This window comes from Aspergillus glaucus, assembly GCF_001890805.1.
Source record: "Aspergillus glaucus CBS 516.65 unplaced genomic scaffold ASPGLscaffold_13, whole genome shotgun sequence".
Classification (NCBI taxonomy): domain Eukaryota; kingdom Fungi; phylum Ascomycota; class Eurotiomycetes; order Eurotiales; family Aspergillaceae; genus Aspergillus; species Aspergillus glaucus.
The window spans coordinates 321,862-343,066 of record NW_019170465.1 but is presented as its reverse complement, the minus strand read 5'-3'; the positions used below and the strand labels follow the sequence as shown (position 1 = coordinate 343,066).

General features: G+C 48.4%; 9 protein-coding genes across 9 annotated transcripts; 6 read left to right on the top strand and 3 right to left on the bottom strand.

The window, feature by feature from the left end:
• The first annotated feature begins 762 nt into the window (after positions 1 to 762).
• ASPGLDRAFT_48436 (uncharacterized protein) lies at positions 763 to 1,407 on the top strand. Its single transcript, XM_022546896.1, has 3 exons — positions 763 to 814; positions 880 to 1,112; positions 1,167 to 1,407. Exon 2 carries the CDS (start codon positions 881 to 883, stop codon positions 1,082 to 1,084), a length of 204 nt encoding a protein of 67 aa, XP_022399771.1. The 5' UTR covers positions 763 to 814; position 880; the 3' UTR covers positions 1,085 to 1,112; positions 1,167 to 1,407.
• Positions 1,408 to 2,314: 907 nt separating this feature from the next.
• Positions 2,315 to 2,876, top strand: ASPGLDRAFT_48435 (uncharacterized protein). The gene has a single exon (XM_022546895.1). The coding sequence runs from the start codon at positions 2,428 to 2,430 to the stop codon at positions 2,680 to 2,682; it is 255 nt and encodes an 84-aa protein (XP_022399770.1). The 5' UTR covers positions 2,315 to 2,427; the 3' UTR covers positions 2,683 to 2,876.
• Positions 2,877 to 5,839: 2,963 nt separating this feature from the next.
• ASPGLDRAFT_48433 (uncharacterized protein) lies at positions 5,840 to 7,049 on the top strand. Its single transcript, XM_022546894.1, has one exon. It carries the CDS (start codon positions 5,902 to 5,904, stop codon positions 6,814 to 6,816), a length of 915 nt encoding a protein of 304 aa, XP_022399769.1. The 5' UTR covers positions 5,840 to 5,901; the 3' UTR covers positions 6,817 to 7,049.
• A 505-nt stretch (positions 7,050 to 7,554) lies between these two features.
• Positions 7,555 to 10,258, bottom strand: ASPGLDRAFT_36535 (uncharacterized protein; the record flags this gene model as incomplete). Its single annotated transcript, XM_022544701.1, has 5 exons — positions 7,555 to 7,778; positions 7,833 to 8,248; positions 8,296 to 9,325; positions 9,378 to 10,073; positions 10,129 to 10,258. 5 exons carry the CDS (start codon positions 10,256 to 10,258, stop codon positions 7,555 to 7,557), a joined length of 2,496 nt encoding a protein of 831 aa, XP_022399768.1.
• Positions 10,259 to 10,561: 303 nt separating this feature from the next.
• On the top strand, positions 10,562 to 11,495 carry ASPGLDRAFT_128593 (SDR family NAD(P)-dependent oxidoreductase; the record flags this gene model as incomplete). The annotated part of the gene is made up of 2 exons (XM_022540815.1): positions 10,562 to 10,619; positions 10,672 to 11,495. The coding sequence occupies 2 exons, from the start codon at positions 10,562 to 10,564 to the stop codon at positions 11,493 to 11,495; spliced, it is 882 nt and encodes a 293-aa protein (XP_022399767.1).
• Positions 11,496 to 11,568: 73 nt separating this feature from the next.
• On the bottom strand, positions 11,569 to 13,280 carry ASPGLDRAFT_128416 (putative amidase; the record flags this gene model as incomplete). The annotated part of the gene is made up of 3 exons (XM_022540798.1): positions 11,569 to 12,515; positions 12,568 to 13,190; positions 13,252 to 13,280. The coding sequence occupies 3 exons, from the start codon at positions 13,278 to 13,280 to the stop codon at positions 11,569 to 11,571; spliced, it is 1,599 nt and encodes a 532-aa protein (XP_022399766.1).
• Positions 13,281 to 13,754: 474 nt separating this feature from the next.
• On the top strand, positions 13,755 to 14,864 carry ASPGLDRAFT_129124 (polysaccharide deacetylase family protein; the record flags this gene model as incomplete). The annotated part of the gene is made up of 4 exons (XM_022540861.1): positions 13,755 to 13,860; positions 13,929 to 14,205; positions 14,265 to 14,669; positions 14,723 to 14,864. 4 exons carry the CDS (start codon positions 13,755 to 13,757, stop codon positions 14,862 to 14,864), a joined length of 930 nt encoding a protein of 309 aa, XP_022399765.1.
• Positions 14,865 to 15,464: 600 nt separating this feature from the next.
• Positions 15,465 to 16,840, top strand: ASPGLDRAFT_173521 (uncharacterized protein). The gene is made up of 2 exons (XM_022542795.1): positions 15,465 to 15,839; positions 15,904 to 16,840. The coding sequence occupies exons 1-2, from the start codon at positions 15,488 to 15,490 to the stop codon at positions 16,575 to 16,577; spliced, it is 1,026 nt and encodes a 341-aa protein (XP_022399764.1). The 5' UTR covers positions 15,465 to 15,487; the 3' UTR covers positions 16,578 to 16,840.
• Positions 16,841 to 16,855: 15 nt separating this feature from the next.
• Positions 16,856 to 20,391, bottom strand: ASPGLDRAFT_173517 (putative DEAD box helicase involved in nonsense mediated decay; the record flags this gene model as incomplete). Its single annotated transcript, XM_022542794.1, has 5 exons — positions 16,856 to 17,369; positions 17,424 to 17,517; positions 17,571 to 19,594; positions 19,645 to 20,003; positions 20,059 to 20,391. The coding sequence occupies 5 exons, from the start codon at positions 20,389 to 20,391 to the stop codon at positions 16,856 to 16,858; spliced, it is 3,324 nt and encodes a 1,107-aa protein (XP_022399763.1).
• Positions 20,392 to 21,205: the final 814 nt, after the last annotated feature.

Genomic DNA, 21,205 nt, shown 5'->3' with positions numbered 1-21,205 from the left:
GTGTATATTTTTATGGCATGCATTAATGTTAGAATTGTTGTGAATTACTTGGGCTACTAGATTCGAACTTCGGACACGGCCTCTTGTATATCCTTTGGATATTACTTCAAGCAGGATAGCATCTATACCAACATAGAGGATCTAGAACCGCTCAGCATAACTACTTTTCTATGCATACCAATACCACGCAAATATGAGCACCCCAAAAATAATCCGACCACGAATTCGTCTCTGCCAAAAGTCGACTCATCTATTAATGTCAATTATCCATGGGAAAACCCCTCTGATAATTGAGTTAATCCTTGGTCTGTTTCGAATCGACTCGCACCCCAATTCGTTCCCATTCTTAGGTCTCGGTTAGCATACTCCGGGGGGGGGGGGGGTCTCGTTTCAAGTTAAAACCACTAACTGTTCTCAAAAATGAGCCGCCATATATTAATCCTATATTCTTTAATATACTAAATTCTCCACACTCAGATCTCAATCCCGAACGCCTGTTCGCACATTTTCTAGGAGACTATTTTCGGGCCACTCACAGACACCGGCGATCCGTCTCAGCGTGGAACTCGGGGTGCCAAAAATGATGGCATCCGATGTTTACACGAGTTAGTCGTTTCAATTGGTTTATTTTTGGTAATGGTTCCTGAGCTTTGAGCTCGAGAATGGGGTATAAAAGGGTCGATGTTGACCTGCGTTTTTGTCTATCATCCTCATCAACAAGTCACTCGTTCTAAACACATTCGTTCTCTCTACGTCTCTCGTTAAACACTCATTCCTACTAAATACTTAGTATCAATACTCATTCCTCTATCAAGTACGAACCCCCCCCCCCCTTGCTACCATACTAGCAAGTTCGCATACTAACCGCCACCGCTATAGAATGCAGTTCACCGTTCTCTCCACCCTTCTCTTCGCCATCACCGCCATGGCCGCTCCCACCCTGGTTGTCGGTTCTGCCCCCGCCGCTGGTGCCGGCGCGGGTGCCGGCGTTGGCGGTGGTGTCAGCGGCGGTGTTGATCTCGATGCTAGTGTTGGCGGTGGTGTTGGTGGTGGTGCCGGTGCCGGTGTTGGCGTCGGTATCTAAACGCCTTAATACAAACTGCGAAATTCAGGTGAGTAGTTTGCATTATTGGTGATGGTGGGATGGTTGCTGATGATGATGGTAGATGCATGGGTTGGAATCTTTGATTCTTGAATGGAAGGAACACTGCTTGAAAGACTGGCTGGCTGACTAACTGGTGTCAACTTCCCTGGTGTCTCTGTTTAATGTTTTATTTTCTGTGTCTCTGTTTGATCTGACTGGATATATCGATGTTGGAGCTGAGTAATTGAGTCTCGTTTGTATGCATGTCTTGATGTGGGCAAAGAAATAGCCCTACTTCGCTATAAATGTGAGCTATCGAGTTGGATACTTGCATCGGAGTACCCGTAGGGAAAAGCAATAGTAATATGAGTTTAGGTGGTGAGGAAAATCTCTTCCAGGAGTTTCGTTCTTATTCACTCCCGCTTAAGTCTGATGAACATGTTTTCTTTTCTTCCCGCCATTCTTCATACTTCACCCTCTACTTTATACTACCCCATGTCTTTTTCCTTTTCTTAATTTGCTCTCTATATATTATCTCTCGTATATATATTCCCTACCAGCAAGGTTACTATATTGGCCAACAAAAATCCTCAGGAATCTCGTGGCACCCAAAAAATTTCAGCAAAGCTCTTATGTCCAGAACAGACAGACGTCTGCGCTGCGCCTGATGAAGCGAAAGTGAACACAGCTTGCTCTGTTCCTTGTTTTTCGGTAATTCGTTTTGTCCTTGACCACATCGTACCGTTCGCTTATAACTCGATATATCCAAATAAGCGCGTGAGTCTCTTGCTTTGACTGGAACGCAATGTTCGTATAGCGTCAAGCAGCGCGTTGCAGCACTTAAATGTGCTGCAGACTTACAGCCCATGGAATATGGTTGTTGCTGGACTGTTCGCAATGAGTATTGTTGATTTCAATGGAAGAATAGAGACTAATAAGCTGGCATTGGTACTGCATTTAGATACTCCTTGACACAACAGTCCTCATGGTATATAGTATGACCATAACACACTGGCTTGTGTCTTTTTTACGGGTCATACACTGCTGGCCATGATTTTGTTCGGAATTTTTGTTTGTCTCCCATCCCCCATTACTAACCCTGATTGGAAGTGTGAGCTGACTGGTCTAGGATATATGTGTCATCCTTTTCAACGACGACGATCGAAAAAGCAGGATAACGAAAGCCAAATCGCGCGGTATATGAAAGCGACTAACTGGATATAGATATAGGACCCCCGTTTCGTGGACATCACGTATCATATCTCTCGGTCAGATCGCAAGCTACATGAGAGAGAGATTTTCCAACTACACAATATTCTTGCATTGGGATTCTGTAATAACGAATGGCGAATGACGCTTGCAGTAATCGTGTTGGTGTTCAGCATGATTCAGCAGCCTGCGCGAGACCAGGTCGGAAATATTACCACAACGACGAACGATACACCTTACCTATTACACTGAATTCCTCAGGTCTCTGGTGGAAACAACATCCCGCGCATGTCATCTTTATGCGTTTTGCGGCCCTGGTCGCTTTGCTGTCCTTCCGCGTGGCGAAGATGAAGTACGGGGCTTTGATCAAAATGTCGGCCAGACGATGACCACACTGTGCCCTGCCGCTGGTGTGAACATGAGAATTGGGGACCGAGAGTTCTTTGCAAATCGTTCCTTGAATCTGGCTAGATGCCACTGCTTGGACGGATCAAACAACCTATACATGAACCGGCATAACAGAGCCTGTGGGCTTCGGGGCTCGCCATATAATGTCAGTTAGGCTTGTTCTTCTATTTTTCTGCACTGGAATGCGCTGTGGCTAATGATTGGGTATGGTGTTATAGTCTACAGACAATTGATGTGAGCGTAAATTTGAATGTATATTATACTCCAAGGATATATTACGCCCCCACTTTGAAAATTTCCGAAACGAACAGGACCTATGGTGCCCTGTTGGATATCCTTTGGTGAGTTGACATCATTAATGACCTCTCAGGTAAGTTCCTCGAGCTATATAGACTGCTTCAGTACCTTAACAAGATGTATATAGATCGGTTACATTACGAGAGATTGCTCGTGCTTCTGCTTGGACTTCATCGTTAGATTCAGACAGTCTCCAAATGCCTGGTCTCTCTTGCTTCGCCTGATGCATCGGTTGTTTCTGTATTTTGTTATAAGCCAATAATCTGGTGCGCCTGAGAACTCAATAACCACGGCTATTCCGCGCTGATTCTATTGGTTTCAATCCTTTTCAAACGCGGCCTACACCTACCATGACGTCGACCTTTTTGAAAAAAAGGGAGCTAGGTAAGCTCACTTAAGTGGTTATGCTTGGGTGCGTGCTGATCTCTTTTTTATGGCTTTGGTGTCTCCTGCTTCACCCATGACGCCCTTGGTTATAAAATGCTATAGTGGTTTGAGGATATTGCGGAGTTTCATCAGCGTCAAGCAATGGACTAGACTGGAATAATAGTCAATCGCATGTCAGCTATTGTTCATTATCGCATCACTGTGACTGAGGAAAACCAGTGATGCCGTTTGCACAGTCTATGGTAGATTTTGGATGTTATCAAACTACCAGTCCCATGATGATGGAATCCTGGCTACATGCAAAACACAATACTATATCGTATCAATAAGTTGATGTCTTCTACAGGCTCTGAAAAAAAAAAAAAAAAAAAAAAAAAAAAAAAAAAAAAAACGATTCCCTGCCTGCCATGGTTCACCGTGTAGGTGACGAGCTGCAGAAATGACAGAACTCCCGCGATACTCAAAGCGACTCGCCGCGAAGAAAATCATTATCGCCTTCATACGCTTCCAGCAGACTTCCAACTGTATAACGCCATTGCCGTTTCCTAAGTCCTGGTGGATGTGAACGCAATTGGGTTTGGATAAGCAGAAGTCGTTTCCCTGAAGATGGAGAGTATCCTGAGAAGAAGATATATCACCCCCATTCCAAACCTCCGCTACTACCATACTTCCAGGTGGCGCGCCGTCAAAAATCTTGTAATATGAGGAAGTGAGAGAATGGGCATCGACTTGGATCCTGAGAATGGGGACGACTCAGCCCGCCGTCGCCCTTCATGGCTTTAATCATGAGGCGCAAGCATCATCCTGCAGCGCGAGGTGTTCTCGCAGATAAATGTTTCTGGAAGATGCTTGACTATCACTCCATGAAAGTATATCACCCATTCATGCCGTCTGTATTCCCCTGTGGCAGTTTCAAAAGGTTATATCTACCGACTATAACTATAGCCACCACAAGACAAAGTCTGGGGCTCCGCTGTTGTTCTGGAAATGTCGCTTTGAGGGAGGTTTCTAATTCTTAATTGAAGAGCAACCGGATGGATAATCCAGCGTTGTAGCATTCCTCTCCTCGCGACGCCATAATTGATTTGCTCTCATGTCATTTCCGCTCGCCATGGACATTTGTGTACTATTATATCTACGTGATAAGTCGGCTCTCAAATCCCGTACCTGATGACGATCCATATGTGGCAGTGCATCTAGCTGGTACAAAATCACTCGCTTTATTCCAGGGAACTATCAATCAATTGCAAAAATTCCAACCATCTCGGCTACATCTCCCACTTGTCCATTCCATGTAACCATTTGAGTTTTTCGAAGAAAACTCCAAGCACGTAGTGGAAAGCACATCACAGCCACCCAGCCCATAGCCAATAATATCCTTCATAACCAAGTCCTGACACTTTGACAGCCGGAAATAGCTAGATTAAGAGAGGCAATGTGCGGAAGCGGACCGGGCTTGCGTGGCTGCCAGGCCAGGGCAGTCTTGGTACCGACGTTACTGATTCATAACAGCAAGAAGAAAATTATGGCAATCCATAGGTGAAACTGAGTGGTTCCGCGATGGTGGCGTTGACGAGTACAAGTAGTGTCTTTGCCGATGTTCGGAATGTCCGGGTGTATGCCGTGTGTAGTACCCGGCGATCTCTGGCTGGTATTCTTAGCTGAGGCCATGAGTCAAATGACTTATATATACTAGTCACAGATTTTGTCGTGGCTTTTATTTCCCTTGTGGCTGGATATGTCCTGAATAAGTTGTCAATGACACCCTCCAATAAGGTAAATTGATACGATTTCCATGCGGCAAAATAAGGTTATTTTAGCGGCTTGGCATAAATATCCCAGCCAATCAATCCCGGTGTATGACATCTTACATTTGCCGATCGCTGGCACATCAAGATCCGCCCAAATCGTCGGGAATTGAATCAGATAGAAAAAGTCAGTGAGTCTACCGCACAACGATTAGAGAAGCAGTTTCAGGAGGGTGTTCAAGTAGGGAATTCTGTAGTCATTCATTACGTGTCTGGTGTACACGTACGCGGTTCACTATTCTCACTTGTTCGTCTAAGCGATTCGGAAATGAGATCATACACCCGATAACCTGTCATAAATTAGCCAATGACCTCATACGGATCCCGTGGAACTGTCAAAATGTAAAACTTGAAGGAGAAAAATCTCTACCTGTTGACCGGTACAGAGGATACGGTGTGCATCGAGCATGAAGTGTTCATAAATAGAATGCATGACGGGATCACGGTCATAATAAACTTCCTACCAAAATAGTCATTGCAGGTGATGATGCAAGATTCCCGGGAACAAGGTTCTGGCATTATAGCAAATTTCACACGGCATATGGTTGCATTCGAGCTCGGACATTGCCGCGATGGCTGGCATGGCTGCATATAAATGGGCTCCAATTTCAGGTTTTCTGGCTCTGTTCTCTTCTATCTCACTAGACAGAAATCAATCGCTTCAAACTGTCCATTCGTTGAACGAAAAAAGAAAAAATTACGAGCAAAATGCACTTCCTTTCTACCCTTGCCAGCCTGCTCCTCATCGGGGTCACCACCACGGCGGCCCAAGACCAATGCTCGACCTCCGTTGGCTCCAGCGATAACACCATCGTGCAGTTCGCCTGGTACCTCCAGGTCTTCATCGAGCGCTTCTACTCCTCGGTCCAAATCGACCAGAGCTTCATCTCCAGCCTCCCCGGCGGCTCCCCCTCCAGCTACTCCAACCTCCAAGGCCTGCAGCAGCAGAACCGCCTGGGCCTTTCCGCCGTCCAACAGGTCGGCTCCAAAGTCCCCGGCTTCGAGACCCCAGGCTGTGAATTCACTTTCCCCCGCGTCTCCAGTGGCATTTCGTACATCCAGAACGCCGCGAAGCTCGAAGCCGATGTCGCGGGTGCCTTAATCGGCCTGACGGCCTACACCCAGAAGCCCGAGCTGGCCTTCCTCTTCTCCCGTCTCGGGAGTGAGCACAGCGCCCACGCTGCGTGGCTGGGCGGCTACACTGGCTCCAACTCCACCGTCTTCCCGGGCAACAGCACCTCCCTGGTCCCCGCGTACACCCCCGACCACGTCCTCAAGTCCGGTAACCGCCCCGGGCAGCTGGGCCAGTACATCCACGCATGTGCGAGCGCTCCTTCTGGTCCCGGTGGTCAGGCAGTCGTTATCGGTAACTTGGGCGCGACGCTAGTTGCGCCGTCTGCTAGTAGCTCTCTCGTTGCTGCTACTTCGAGCGCGAAGCCCAGCGGTCCTTTCGCTAGCGGTGTCTTCAGTGGCTCGCTTGCCACGCCTGCTTCTAGTACTTCTGTTCCTGGCTTCACCTCTTCCAGCGGTGCTGCTGCTTTGTCTAGCGGTGGTGGTGTCGGTGGTGCCGGTGGTTCGTCGAGCACCCCGGCTTCTAGCTCTGCTAGCCCTTCGAGCTCCTAAGCGTACTCTATGGATCATGGCAAGCCTACGCGCTGTTGTCAAGCATCCAGTTTGCAGCGCATGCTCACATTGAAAACTCTGTTTCTCGATGGACATGGATCTGAATGAGGACATGTATACTTGATGATAATATGTAATTTGCTACTATCCATTAATAATACTAGTTTAATGAATGGTTTTTATTGTGTTCTTGATTGTAAATTGTGGTGGTAGCTATAAGCTTAACGTTCAATTTGATTCAATGACTTTTTTTTTTTAAAAGAGACTAGCCATCAAGTTAGTCCATCACCATCACTTCTCTTTGAGTAACATCATCAGTATTCAGAATTTCTCAATCGTTTATTCTATTCTCTATATTTCAGAATATCGACACCGGTAACTAATCTATTTACTGGAGGTAGTTAGTGGTCCAAGAGACTATGCTTTCGCTTTCTTAGTCCGAGATAGCGACCACTACCCGTGGCATTCCCCGATTAAGCAGCATATAGTAAGACCCACGCCTAAGAACGTTATCCATTTAGTCAGGAAGCAGCTGTGTATCGTCCCCTGCCTTCTCAACTCTGCCCCGAGCGGTTGGTAGGATAAGACCAACGTATGTGGCGCATCTCTAGTTTTGAAAAACCTATTTTGGGAAACTGACTCGCAAATCAAGGGCAATAAGCCCCATGCGAGACCTGCGCCGACAGTGCAGTAGAGAAAATTTGTTCAACAATAGTTCAATCGAGTACAAGCACGAACTCAACCCGGAAGCATAGCCAAATACTGTTTCAAGCTTTCCCCGAGAAGATTGATAAACCGCCACTGCGTATTCTTCCGGAACAGACGAGACCAGACCCTGATGACCGCTAAGCCAAGGGTCGCGGGTTCCAGATTCGGGAGGATATCATCGTCTTCCGTATCCATTGAATCGTATGCTTCTTGTACGATGCAGCGGGTCCAGTGGAGGATACGGCTTTCGTTCTCTGTACAGGATTAACGTTAGTAGAGTCATAGATGTGAGGGTGGATGAATCATACCACTCAGGTTGTGTCCATTTCCCGGCTCTGCTAAAGAAAGTAGCCATTTACTCAATAAAATCGCGCATTCAAAACCGGCGATCGAGTGTCGGACACTCCAGAAGAAAGCCTGGCTACGGGCGACATGGTCTATACCAAGCCGCACGGGTATGCTCAATGCGTGAGCTGAGTAGATAAGTGCGGGTGTTAGACGGTAGTTTCGTCCGGGGCGTGGAGATCTGTGTAATGTCGCAGCGATTAGATACGGGTCTCTTGTTTCTAATTGTCGGTATGGGCCTAGGTTAAGAGAAAGTCGGACGTAGGCCATGCCCAGTAGTGCACTCGATGTGAATGGAATGGGGCCGTTTTCGTTGTGAGGGTCAAGGCTTGACTCTGGGGCTTGCTGCCATGCTGATGTCCATGCACGAAGCGCTCTCCTAATAGGTCTTAGCATCTACCAATTGAGTAAATAGGGAAAACTTACTCGAGTCTATTCAATTCCTCCGTTGGCAGTGATGAGGCATGATCCCCTGTCGGGAGAGAAAGCTCGCTGACAAGGTGGATTCTTTGAAGAAGACCATGGAGAAGAATATAATTACCCAACGGCGTAGGAATCGGATCAGGGACAATGGTTGTTCGTGATGGCTGTAGAAGAATAGCGAGCGCTTCCTGAAAAAACAGTGGCGGAGGACTAGGTTCTCTCTGAGTATCCTCCCATTCGCTGGCAGTGGTTGCCTTCCACTCTTTAGTAGCACACGGCAGGCGTAGGTGAATCTCACTACTCCGGAGCGTTGGATAGACGTTGTATGCTATGCTGTGTATATGAACGAAGCAGAAGGATATGATTCTCGTCCGTCGGATGGATTCTTCTTCCGCCCACTCGTGCCATTGCAGAGGGGTGTGCCTTGGGGCAACAGTCACATTTTCTGCTAATCCAAAGTCGCGAAGGCTTCGTACGAGCATACTTTGTAGGCTAAAAGCTTCCTGTATAAGCTCCTGCTTTGGCTCCCATGAGGCATACGCCATGAGAGCAAGCAATGTTCGGATGCTTTCGATCTGCCTCCACGCACTGGCTCCTGCTGCGGCCTCTGGTGGTAGGATGCCTTCGGTACTGTGAAATGAGTGCGAAATCGGAACCTGTACAGTGATATTGCTATATCCTGTGAGAGGGATGTGTGGCTCTCGGGCCATTCTCTCGAGCAAGACGGTGCGTCCAGTGTAGAAAAGCCTTTCAGCATTGTGGTGTTCCTGTCGATACTGAGCTCCAACAGTACATATCCCCAAGATCAACTCAGGAGCATGGTCATTGATCCGCAGTGTCGGGGCATGCATGAACGGAAGATGTGAGTGAAATCCTTGGAAAAAGGATGCCAGGTATCTCGATAATGTATGCCTGGACGGTAGGACGAAATCCGGAATGACATTACGGAACTCTTCCAATGAATATGCGAACCGTTGTCTTTGCTCTTCGGTTATTTTCAATGGCGAAGGATTTCTGGATTCTTGAGGAGGTTCTACAAAACCATTAGATGCCGCATATCCTCTACCGGAAAGTGTCCAACGTACCATAATCGGAGACTGACCCCAAGCTCTGATCTCCCGGGGGCACTGATGGCAACCAGGACCTAAACGGAGAATCACCGCGCGACCTATCCGATACTTTACGAGAAGAACTTGGCTGCTCACGAATGGCGGTATCATTGGGAACAGCACCATGGATCGGCGGGGTTATGTCCGTCGTCGTCGGAAGCCACTCTACCGGCAACCCAATCGAGTCCAAGAAGTGTGTAAACTCCTGAAAATGATTAAGCTCCTCAGGGAAATACGGCATTGGCTGCGCAGGCGGTGGAGGACCCAGATAGCCACCGGGAAGAAGCAACTGCGCGGCTTCTAGAATCTCCGCGTCATGCGTGACCACGGGATGTGCACCCAACGCTGCATGACTAGTATCCGGGTTCATCATTTGCTGACTCTGCGGTATGTACGTCCCATGCTGCGGTGGTCCCGGCCATTGTGCGACAGCCGGGGATGTGACAGGAATCGGCACGTTCGCTCTGGGCGCTGGCTGTGGTGGTGCGTCATACGGGGGTCGTTGTTGGATGACGGGGTTCTCTTCGTGATCTGGCTGCGAATTGGGTGAGATAAGACCGCCTGTATTCGGAGGATTGTTCTCCTCATGCGTGATGCGGGTATGTCGCTTCAACAAGTCCCGCCGCGTGAATGCAGCACCGCAGAAACAAGTAAACGGCTTTTCCTTGGTATCTAACTGCCAATCAGCCAAGAATCCACAAGCAACAGACAAGAACTAAAGACATACGAGTGCGAACGTGACGCTCCAGATGCTCCGTCCTCCGAAAGGAGCGACCACAGTGCACGCAGACACGGGGTTTTGCTCCGACGCTGGAGCGACGAGCCCCGCGGGGACTATGGGACGACTGCGGCAGCATCAAGGCATTGGAGAGCGCCAATATAAGTGTATATCACCAGAGAAATTGCTTTTTCCCCCACTCTTTGGAGATGGCCGTTGAACAGGTGAAAAGATGTGGGAGAAAGTGGAAGCACTCCAACCGGTCGGGGCCGAAGACGGAATAGTGTCATTTATTAGGGGCTGGTCACTCGCCCCACTGTCTCCAACAACGGACTGATGATGTTATCGACCGAGATAACTAGTTATACTAATTGTTCGAGAATCCGTCAGAGTTCTCTTGATTTCTGGTTAGGTTGCGGATCGGAAATACGACATTACGAACATGTCACAGAAGTCGTTGTTTCCTGGTGTTGCTATTGTGACGGGGGCTGGAGGAACAGGTCAGTACTCTAATATATAGTACAAAGAGCTGCGCTGAATGAAGGTGACCAGGAATCGGTGCAGCCACGGTAAAAGCATTCGCTGCTGCCGGGTGCAAGCGGATTGCTATCACTGATCTCAATGAAGTCTCATTAGAACAGACTCGGGACGCAATTGTCTCCGTCTATCCCGAAACCCAGCTACTGATAAGGCCCGGGAATATCGCGGACGAAGCCTTTGTCGAGTCTTATATGCAAGAAGTCATAGATACATTCAAACGCATCGATTATGCCGTCAACTGCGCCGGAGTCCTAGGAGGAGGCCAACGCTCCACAGAAACAACCTCCGAAACCTTCGACCGTATCAACAGCGTCAACTACAAAGGCTGCTGGCTCTGCTCTCGAGCAGAACTAAAACACATGCTTAAGCAAGATCCATTACCCAGCCACGATCCAGATCGTGAACCTCAACGTGGATCTATTGTCAATGTCGCAAGTCAGCTCGGAATAGTCGGGCGTCCGGAGGCTCGTAAGTCATCATTCGCCCCCTCAATATATCTTACTGCATCCGGATCTCTAAACTCTGTTTACTTCCCCTCAGCTGCGTACTGTGGTTCCAAGGCTGCCGTGATTGGAATGACCCGCTCAGATGCGATCGATTATTCCAAGGACGGAATAAGAGTAAACTGTGTCTGTCCGGGTCTTGTTGAAACGCCCATGACCGTACAGTCTGAGGAGTCGCGTGAGAGATTCAGACCGGCTGTGGAAATCGCTCCGATGAAGAGGATGGGGAAGCCGGCTGAGATTGCTGATTCTATTCTGTTCCTATGTTCTACGCAGGCTTCATTCGTTCAAGGACATGCTCTTGTTGTGGATGGAGGATATGTCATTAATTAGTTTTCCTTCGATAGAGTACATCTCTAGGTCTAGTACCATATTTATGCATTTTATCTCGAAATTCCATTTCTTATCAGTCCTGGTCGTTAGACGCCATCTCTTTCCAATTGAAATGAGTCTCCCACGCATGCCCGGCCCTCAGAACCTTCGATTCTTGCCACAACCCTCCAACAATTTCCATTCCCACGGGTAAGCGTACCTTTCCATCTTCCTTAGCCGGAGCAAATCCCACCGGGATAGACATCGCAGGGTGACCCGTAAGATTGAAGACGGCCGTGTTAATCGTAAGCCCCATACTGGGCTTAATCGACTCCATAGGAAGACCACGCGTACCATGCTTTGGCGCAACAATAGGCGTAGTAGGCATGACCACGACATCATATTTCTCAAAGGTCTCTTCGTACATGTCACGAAGTTTCCGGCCAATGTTGTTTGCCTTCGCATAAAGTTCCGGGAATCGAGACATGAGATAAAGACCGTTGATCATCACGTTCTGGGTCGTGGGAAACGCTCGCTGGAAACTTTCTTTGGTCCAGGGAAGTCTTTCGCGTTCCAGTTCTGTCAGACCAAGGCCTCTTCTTCCATGCGCTTGTCCGAGAAGGTTCATTGAACCTGAGACTCTGGACTGGATGGTCCAGACGGCGGGTCCGTTCAAGTGATCGGGGAGTGAAATCTCTTCGACAGTCGCTCCTAGCTCTTCGAATTTGCGTGCGGCACTCATCACTGTCGATCTGACTGCAGGGTCCACGATACTGTGCCCGAATCCCTCCGTCAAAATCCCGACTTTGAATTCCTCAAGTTTTGTGGGTGCTGCTTGAAGAGTGGCAGCATAGGTAGTTGAACCGCGCTTTGGGCTCCCCAACGATCTATCATCCATGCCATCATAGCCGCTAATCGCATCTAGGCAGTGTCCAATATCCAGCACTGTTCTTGCAAGCGGCCCTGCGTGGTCGTCCATGGCATCACCACTCGCGATTCCGCTATACGGGACTAAGCCAAATGTAGGTTTGAGTCCGACGCCTAGTATAGCATTAGCAATCTCGTAACTAACCCTTGATAACAGGGCAAATACATCCACTTAGCGATGAAGGCACTCTGATACTCCCCGCCTGGTCACCGCCGATAGTGATATCCACTAACCCAGCGGCAACCAGAGCCGCACCGCCAGATGTACTCCCACCAGCAGAATACCCAGCAGCATACGGATTATCCACAATTCCCTGGACACTCGTAAACGACGACGTGGAATGGCACAAGTTCTCGCACGCTGTGGTCCCCACAATATCAGCACCCGCATCGAGCACCCGCGTCACAACAGTCGCGTCTGTGTTCGGCGTCCAGGACGAAATCACATCGCTTCCCTGAAATTGAGGCACTCCAGCAACTGCAATCACATCTTTCAGGCTGACAGTTTTACCCGCCAGAGGTGCTCCGTCCGGATTTCCCTTGATAAGGAACTTATGCACCCAGGCATTTCCTAGCACCTGCTCTTCTTCCGACGGACGTCGCACATTCTGGCGTGGATACCTATCAAAGTCTGGTTTTGGCTGGTAATCTGGCATATCCGCGACTGTCTCTGCGCAGTCGTGCACTGCTCCCAGGAGCATGTGAAAGTCATCTTCCTCGCTGGGGTCAATTGAGACGCCCACTTTCTCCAGAAGATCATGCGCATCAGTTTTTTTCACCGGATTATCCCTGAATCGACATTTTTGTTAATTGCAAATTCAATTGTATATTCTTATCTGTGGCCACTCACGGTGATATGGAGGTGAACAAGACCGACATGGCGGCCCGTTTTGAAGATGTTGAACTGAGCCGGCAATTCAACTTTTATCATTTTCCCATATTCCCAAGATACCAAGAGACCATTTTATACAATTCCCAATCCCATTTCTTTTATATAAAAGAAACCTGACAGCGGAAACATCCGGTTCTCCATCGGGCTCTGCTCGGCCGTACTCCAATTTCCAAGATTATCTCTTGGGGTAAGGAGGACTCCATCGGTGCCAATAATGGGGTTATTGTTATTCCTTTCCAAATCGGTTAGTTTGTCATATTTCTGATATCGGGGATAGAATAAGATGGCCAGTGATGTTATTGTAGATAAGAGCTCATGATAGCCGAATCCGTAGATGAGGGGTTGTCGCGCGGATTCCCCCACCTTCGACACTGACTTAAAGTCAATTGATAACCTTCTTCTTTCAATTCCTCAAGATACACAGACTCTTTTACCCAAATCACAGCTCACACAACATCACAATGGGAAAGAAGCGCGTTCTTGTCACATACGGCGTTGACGTTGATGCCGTTGCGGGATGGCTGGGCTCGTACGGTGGTGAAGACTCGACCAGTGATATCAGTCGCGGTATGCTACACTCAATCTCCTTTCTTCCTCTTCAATCGACAGGGAATCTAACGAATATCCACAAACAGGCGTCTGGGCAGCCACCGTGGGAACCCAGCGAGTACTCAAGTTCTTCGACAAGTACGACATCAAAGCGACCTGGTTCATCCCAGGACACTCGCTGGAGTCGTTTCCCAAGGAAATGGCCGCCGTTCGCGACGCAGGACACGAGATCGGACTTCATGGATACTCTCACGAAAACCCCAAGGACATGACAATCGAGCAGCAACGGGACGTCCTTGATAAGACATACAAGATGTTGACTGAGTTTGCGGGCAAGCCGCCTCGAGGAAGCGTTGCGCCATGGTAGCCCTTATCCACCCTTTCAGAGACCCTACGAAAATGTTTTGCTGATATAGGTGCAGGTGGGAAACAAGCAAAGAAGGCGCCCAACTCCTCCTCGACTACGGCATCGAATACGACCACAGCATGTCCCACGAAGACTGCCAGCCCTATTACCTGCGCACCGGCGACACCTGGACCAAAATCGACTACACCAAAAAGGCACACGAGTGGATGAAACCCATGGTCAACGGCGAAGAAACAGGTCTCGTGGAGATCCCGGCGAACTGGTACATTGATGATCTACCGCCGATGATGTTCATCAAGGGCTCGCCGAATAGTCATGGGTTTATGAATGCGAGGGATATTGAAGATATCTGGAGGGATCATTTTGATTATTTCTATCGGGAGTATGATGAGTTTATTTTCCCGATTACGATTCATCCGGATGTTAGTGGGAGGCCGCATGTGGTTTTGATGCATGAGAGGTATGTTCCTTCGAGCATATTGCCATTGACCTTGAGCTGACGTGCGTGGCTAGACTCATTGAGCACTTCAAGAAGCACGATGGCGTAGAGTTCGTCACTATGGAGCAGCTGTCGGATGATTTCAAGAAACGAGTTGCTCCCGCCGCGGGAGCGGTTCTGCCAGCGAAACCAGGCGCAATTCTGGAAAAGAGCTAGTTAGCTTGATCTATCATATAGTATTGGGCTGTCCCTATCATGATTGAATGTTTTATCATATTTTCTGGTAATTTTCGGCTCAACTGCTCGGCATAGTTGTACATACCCCAACGAGCATTACTCCAACTGCTCCGATTCTCGACTCCAACGGGTTACCCCGCGTCGTAGCGATTTGTGGAGGTACCCCGATTGCTGCTCGATTCATGCCGATGAAACCGGTGGGACGAATATGAATCTATCAAGTCTCAAAGCGCTTTACTCTGGAGTACTAGTACATAGCAGGAGAGTGCTATCACATTGAGGTATGAATCCAAGCTTATGATTTGCGCTGCATCCACTGCGGAAACTAGCTGTATTAGGCTAGATAAGGGATCTCTACCTGTACAGTATGCACATAATTGATACAATAGCGACATAAAGATTCAAAAGGCCGATTGACAAGGAACGAGGGCGTCTATGACTACAGAAAAAGCATCACCGCTTTCGGATATCGGATCTACCTTTCCCGGACCAGACTGACGGAATCAAGCCCTCCCGGCCGGTAACTCGAAATCCGATGATGTACTCGTATATATATATCTGGTAGCATAGTAAAGCTCTTTCCTGGTCAAATATTATGCATCATGGTCACACTTCCACAAGTCCATTTGTCCAACGACATCATCGCCGCATCTCTATTCAATTTGGTTGCTGTCTTTGTCGGCGCAACTAGCGGCATTGGTGAAGCTGCCCTGAAGGAATTCGTCAGAAAATCAAAGAACTCAAAATGTTATCTTGTTGGAAGATCAGAGCAAGCTGCAACTCGCATCATTAAAGAGTGTAAATCATTCAACCCAGATACTTGTGTCATTTTCATTCAAGAAGATGTCAGTCTGGTTAGCGGGGCTGACAGGTTATGTGAAAAAATCAAGAGCTTGGAAGATACCATCAACATCCTCTTCTTATCAGCCGGGGCTGCTATATTTGACCGTAGCAGTATGTTTGCTATCAGTCATTCTTTATTTGACTGACCTTCGGCTGATTTGTGTCAAACTTCTAGAAACACCCGAAGGTCTACACGCCCTCACGGCACTAGCCTTCTATACACGCCTGCGCATTACCCAACTCCTCCTCCCCCTTCTCAAACGCTCTACAAGTCTCTCTCGGGTGATAAACATCGCCGGCGGAACCAAAGAAGGCACTCTCTACCCCTCCGACATGCAAGCCCTGACTACCCCTCTGTATGCAATCCGCGGCCATCTAACCACTCTGATCACTCTCGGCCATGAAGCGCTTGCCGCCAGAGCTCCAGGTGTGAGTTTCTTACAAGTCTTCCCTGGTGCAGTACAGACGGCTCTTTTTGACCGCATGCCAGCTCCTGTGGGGCTGGTGATGCGGTGCTTTATTGCATTGGCTGGGAGATGGGTTCTGGTACCAGTTCAGGAGAGTGGGGAGAGGAATGTTTTTCTCGCGACGAGTGCCGCGTTTCCTGGCCGAGATGATGGGGGTGAGAGGTATGGGATTGGGTTGGTGGAGGGTTTGATTGTTGCTAAGGGTGTCGATGGGAAACCTGGGAGCGGTGTATATTCGCTCGATTATGATGGGGCAGAGGCTGGACAGGGTGTTATAGATTTGCTGGAAGGGTATCGGAAAGAAGGGATGGTTGAGAGGGTGTGGGAGCATGCACAGGCTGAGTTTGAGAGGATAACAGAGGAAGATAGCCATAGAAGATAGTACTGCTGCGCAGGGGAAAAAAGCGAAAACAGCAAGGCACTTTGTCCGATTCCTATAGGTTCTCAAAACGCTAGTACCAGGTCCCGCAACGCTTCTTCTAAAATCCATGGTGGTTGGTAACTATACAATAATATTCGTTATTCCTATGGCAATAAAATACCTAAATCTATGGTCGACAGTCTGAGAACAATCAAATGCAACACAAGTGGATAAGGATAAAGGATTTGGCATCAGCCTATAACTCAGACCAATCCCGTTACAATGTTTCGTGCACGATTTTAGTCCAAAAGACTCCATTGCGGCGTTGAGCTAGATCCTCGCATCTCGTGCTCACCAACCCCATTTTCGCGAGGCTTAACATTCTCTTTGTTGTCAGGCTTCAAGTAATTCACGATTTCAGGCATGTCCTCTCCAAGCAAGTCTCCAATAGCGACTTTGTGGGCCTTCTGCTTCTTGCTCCGTTGCTTTGTAGATGCGTTCGCAAGAATCGTATCATGTTCCTGGGCTCCACCATTGGCGTAGGCGTGGTATTCGCTGACCAGTCTCCGACGCATAAGCTCCTTCTCCGATATTTTTGGTTTGACAACTGGTAAAAGAGCTGGCTGAGGAGTAGGCTCAGGAGCAGGCTCAGAAATCAAGTTTCCTTCCATTATCGCGGCGGCGGCGATTTCAGCGGCCAGTCTGCATGAGCAAACGCAAATGTGACTGTTCGAGCAAGCCTTATCGCAGGTGTGTCCACAGCACATCTTCTTGTCACAAATCTGGTTGCAAAGGACTTCTTTGTGGGGGAAACTAATGGCGTACAGGTATTAGCATGTGGGAAATCGCTGTGTCAAGATGTCTCACCTGTGGCATTTTAGGGTACACTTGTGTCCGCAAGGCAGGGTTCCGTTACAGCTCCAATCGCAGCCACCGTTTATCTTTTCCCAGTCAGAAGGCTCTGTCGTCGGTTAGCAAGCTCCCCAAAGAATCACAATATAGGAATAGCCGCACCTGATATGAGCGTCTTCCTGCCGTGAGCCGAGCATTTCAAGGGCAAGACGGATCCGACACCACGAGATTCACCTTCACCCTCGCCCATAATGGAAATCACCCGAAACCAGAGATAGTTCGCAGATCCAAGCGCATGCGCATTTCCAAAGATGTAGAATCCTTGTTTCGCGCGCGAAAGTGCCACACAGACTCTGTTCTCCGTCGCAAGAAAACCAATTTTCTTTCCACCACTTCTCACAAGAGACAAAATCACAACATTATTTTCCTCACCTTGGTACGAGTCAACCGTGGCAACCTTTATGTAGCGTCCCTGAAGATCACGATGACCTCTCAACAGTTTTAGCAGTCTCTTCCTCTGGCCGTTGTAGAACGTCAGCACCGTGATATCATTGGGCGAGACACCATTGAGTACGAGGTGGACGAAGAAGCCTGCCACCATCTGCGCCTCCATATCGTTGAACTTCGACGACAAACTATCGCTGTTCTCCGGCCAGCTATGACTGAAAAAGAACGACCTGCGATTCACCATGCCAGGGACCTCGGGTCGTTCCTCCACTGATGGGTGGTCCTGCAACTCGCCGTAGATAGGTCCCAGCAAGCGACGTATCTCTGGCGCCATTCGTCTCTGTCGTCTGAGAGTCACGTATTTTATTTCATTTCGAATAAGTCGCTCAAACATCGACACATCAAGATAGAAAGGCTCTCCCCCAAGATCTTGAACAGAGCAATGGCCCCTCAACTGCTTATGGTCGCCGACAAGGATAAGCTGTTGAAGGGAGTTGAAGCAAGAAACAGAAATTGGCGCTTCGATAGCTTCAGCGGCTTCTTCTATCAACACAGTTCTGGGGTTCAAGCTCGACAAGAGCGCTCGGTACTTGCTCAAACCGGTCGCTGTCATCCCAATAACCTTGGCGTTTCGAAGAATCGTATGGTCTCTTTCCCACTTTCCAATCTGCAAATCTTCACAATTGGCGTTGTACAGTGCTAGTAGGGTGCGAAACTTGGACAAGATCTTTTCTTTGGTAAGTTTTCGGAGGACGTTGTAAACAGCACCTCGTGCTTTAGGCGGGATCTTCCACATATCAAAGCATTTGAGATAGTCTAGGGCCGCTGCTTCAGAGATGGAGCCGACGTCACGTCCACGGAACTCATCGCGAATGGTTGTGTACTGGCCTCTGAGACCACCATAGCAATCTTCCTCAAGCCCCTGCTCTGCCTCCAATTCTTTCAGTTGCTCGTACTCGAGATCCACTTCGTCCTCAGAAAATCCAAATCTTTCTTTCGTATACTTGACCTGGAATTTCTTTCCTTCATCTCCAATCCAAGCAACCATCGGGTCGACATCTTCGTCCTCTGTTCCAGGACGAATCCACCCACTGGCACCTTGCTCAAGTGATTCGTATTGTTCCTGGGTCAAAGTCTCATACTTTAGGAAAAGAGACGATGGTAATGGTGAAGAGCCATCCTCCTGAATAAAAGGTTGCAAGATATCGGAGATGGTCGCGATGAAATTCTGGGACCTTTTCCTAGCCGATCCAAAAACGCTTCCCTGGATGGTAGCAGCGGGTTCCCTTTGTCTGACAACAAAAAGAGTTCGCTTTTTGATTTCGAGATCACTGCTTCTCGCTCCCAAACGGATGTAGTTCGTCTCGAAACTTGAAATGTGGGTCAGAAGCTGGTCCAACGCATGATTTGTCTGGGCTGCAATAAATATAGGCGGATCCCCTTCCTTCATGTTCGACAACAAAATCCTCAGGGCAACTACCGAGACGAATGTTTTTCCAGTTCCCGGGGGGCCTTGGATTATCGACAGCTTCTTCGTGAGGATTTGTTCAAGGGCTGCCCACTGTGCTGCGTCTAGATCACCGGTTGGGGACTTGGGCCAGGCATCGAGGACGTTCACTTTGCCCTCTTCCTCGGATCTGGTGAGACCTGAATGTATGTCAAGAATGGGGCGGTCTTTGATGTACTCCGGAGGCTCGATGTTTGGTTCCAAGGAACATATATGCTCCGCTAGAGGGAAACTAATTGACGTTAAAGATATACTGGAAAACGTTGACGTGGGAGCACTAACCTTTCCTTGCGCATCTTCTGAAGAGCCATCATAGTATGCCTCAGCGATTCATAGTAGCCGGTTTTTGCCTCCACCATAATCCACTCCTGATGAGGGTCGAAGTCGGCTTGTTCAGGTCGGGCAAAGAAAATATCGATCTCGGGTGGCTGTTGCTTGACTCCCTCTACAGGCCTGGCAGCCACGACACCAACAACACATTCACTTCGAAAGCAGTCATTGGCTGGAGAAAGTGCAATGGTGGTTCCGGAGATCAGGCGCTTTGAGTATTCCCAGACGATATTCTTGCCGGCGCGATGAGTCGAGAATCGAACGCGGAAAGCCAGGCCTCTCTGCGAAAAAGTAACCCCAATGATATAAACCTATAGTTGTATTTCAGTTAGATGTGAGCTGGTATGCTGGTCAGGAATTACTAACCTTCTCGTAGATAGACACCGCCGGGGAATCCTTCATTTGAGGATCATCTCTCACGTAAGCCACGGCATCTCTCAGGGGAGCAACAGCATCCTCTCGTAAAAGTTCGTAATGGGCTCTAAGATAAGAGTCCTTGGATGACCACGGACCACTGATGCGATTTGGCATGAGCTCGACGCAATCCTCGTCATCCTCTAGCAAGTCAGTTCCCAGGATCTCGTCCGACGATGGAAGCTCTGGCTTCATGGTCCATGCTTCGCCCTCAGTAGCATCATCCTCTCTAGCCTGAATGCAGTAGTTCTTTATGTCCGGGTTGACCTGAACAGTATTTCCCATGTGAAGGTTCATCAACCGCACCTGAACCTCTGGGATAAACGACGAGGACGACTGCTCAACCTCTTCTGACGGCCCCATCTTTCAATTGATAAAAGTGAGTAGGAGAGTCAGACAGAAATGAGGGTTAGTAGTTGGAGAGTCTTGGGATGGCAATGGAGAGGATGAAGAGAGAGAGAGAGAGAGAGAGAGAGGGAAGTTGGGGGAAAGTTGGAGATGGGGGCTGTCAGGACTGTCGTCATTCAATTGGAATGGGGTAGTTCTTAAGCAAGAGACTCAAAAGTTATCACTGGTACTTCTATTCATTGTCCTCAATTAAAGCAAACAAGACGCAAATAATTCGTCCAATTCACTGATTGCGGATATCTTTGCTTGTTCTTTGTTTGCTTGTAGCGTTGATTATACATCCAAGGCATGGTTGGTAGCAATGTACTCTGTACAGGTATCAGCTATGGAGAGCATACAAAGCATTCTTTCTGGTACGACTCGCGGTTATTTATGTCTGAAAATAATCCTAGTAACCTAGTAACGGTACATAGTGCTATGTACAAGTGCCCGACTATGAACATGGATTTGATATTCACGCAGTCAGCTGTGACTCGCGAGCAACTGAATAGACGCACATAGCCAGCCCAAATATCAAGTTAATAGTCTCAAATCCAAGGACAAAGAAATCCATTGACCATTTCTACAAGGCGAAAAGAAACAATCTTCCCTTTCTGGTAATGTCAATCACGCTAACCCAATACAGGATTCTATTGCCTCAGGCACAATGTGGGAAACGTCCGGGGAAATCCATCGCGAGCTTCATTACTCG

Excerpts from the sequence above, each read along its gene's own strand:
- ASPGLDRAFT_173521 (XM_022542795.1), top strand. The coding sequence starts at position 15,488 with ATGGTCACACTTCCACAAGTCCATTTGTCCAACGACATCATCGCCGCA. Across the intron at positions 15,840-15,903 it reads TGCTATATTTGACCGTAGCA|AAACACCCGAAGGTCTACAC; the intron begins GTATGTTTGCTA and ends TCAAACTTCTAG.
- ASPGLDRAFT_48435 (XM_022546895.1), top strand. The coding sequence starts at position 2,428 with ATGGCGAATGACGCTTGCAGTAATCGTGTTGGTGTTCAGCATGATTCA.
- ASPGLDRAFT_48433 (XM_022546894.1), top strand. The coding sequence starts at position 5,902 with ATGCACTTCCTTTCTACCCTTGCCAGCCTGCTCCTCATCGGGGTCACC.
- ASPGLDRAFT_48436 (XM_022546896.1), top strand. The coding sequence starts at position 881 with ATGCAGTTCACCGTTCTCTCCACCCTTCTCTTCGCCATCACCGCCATG.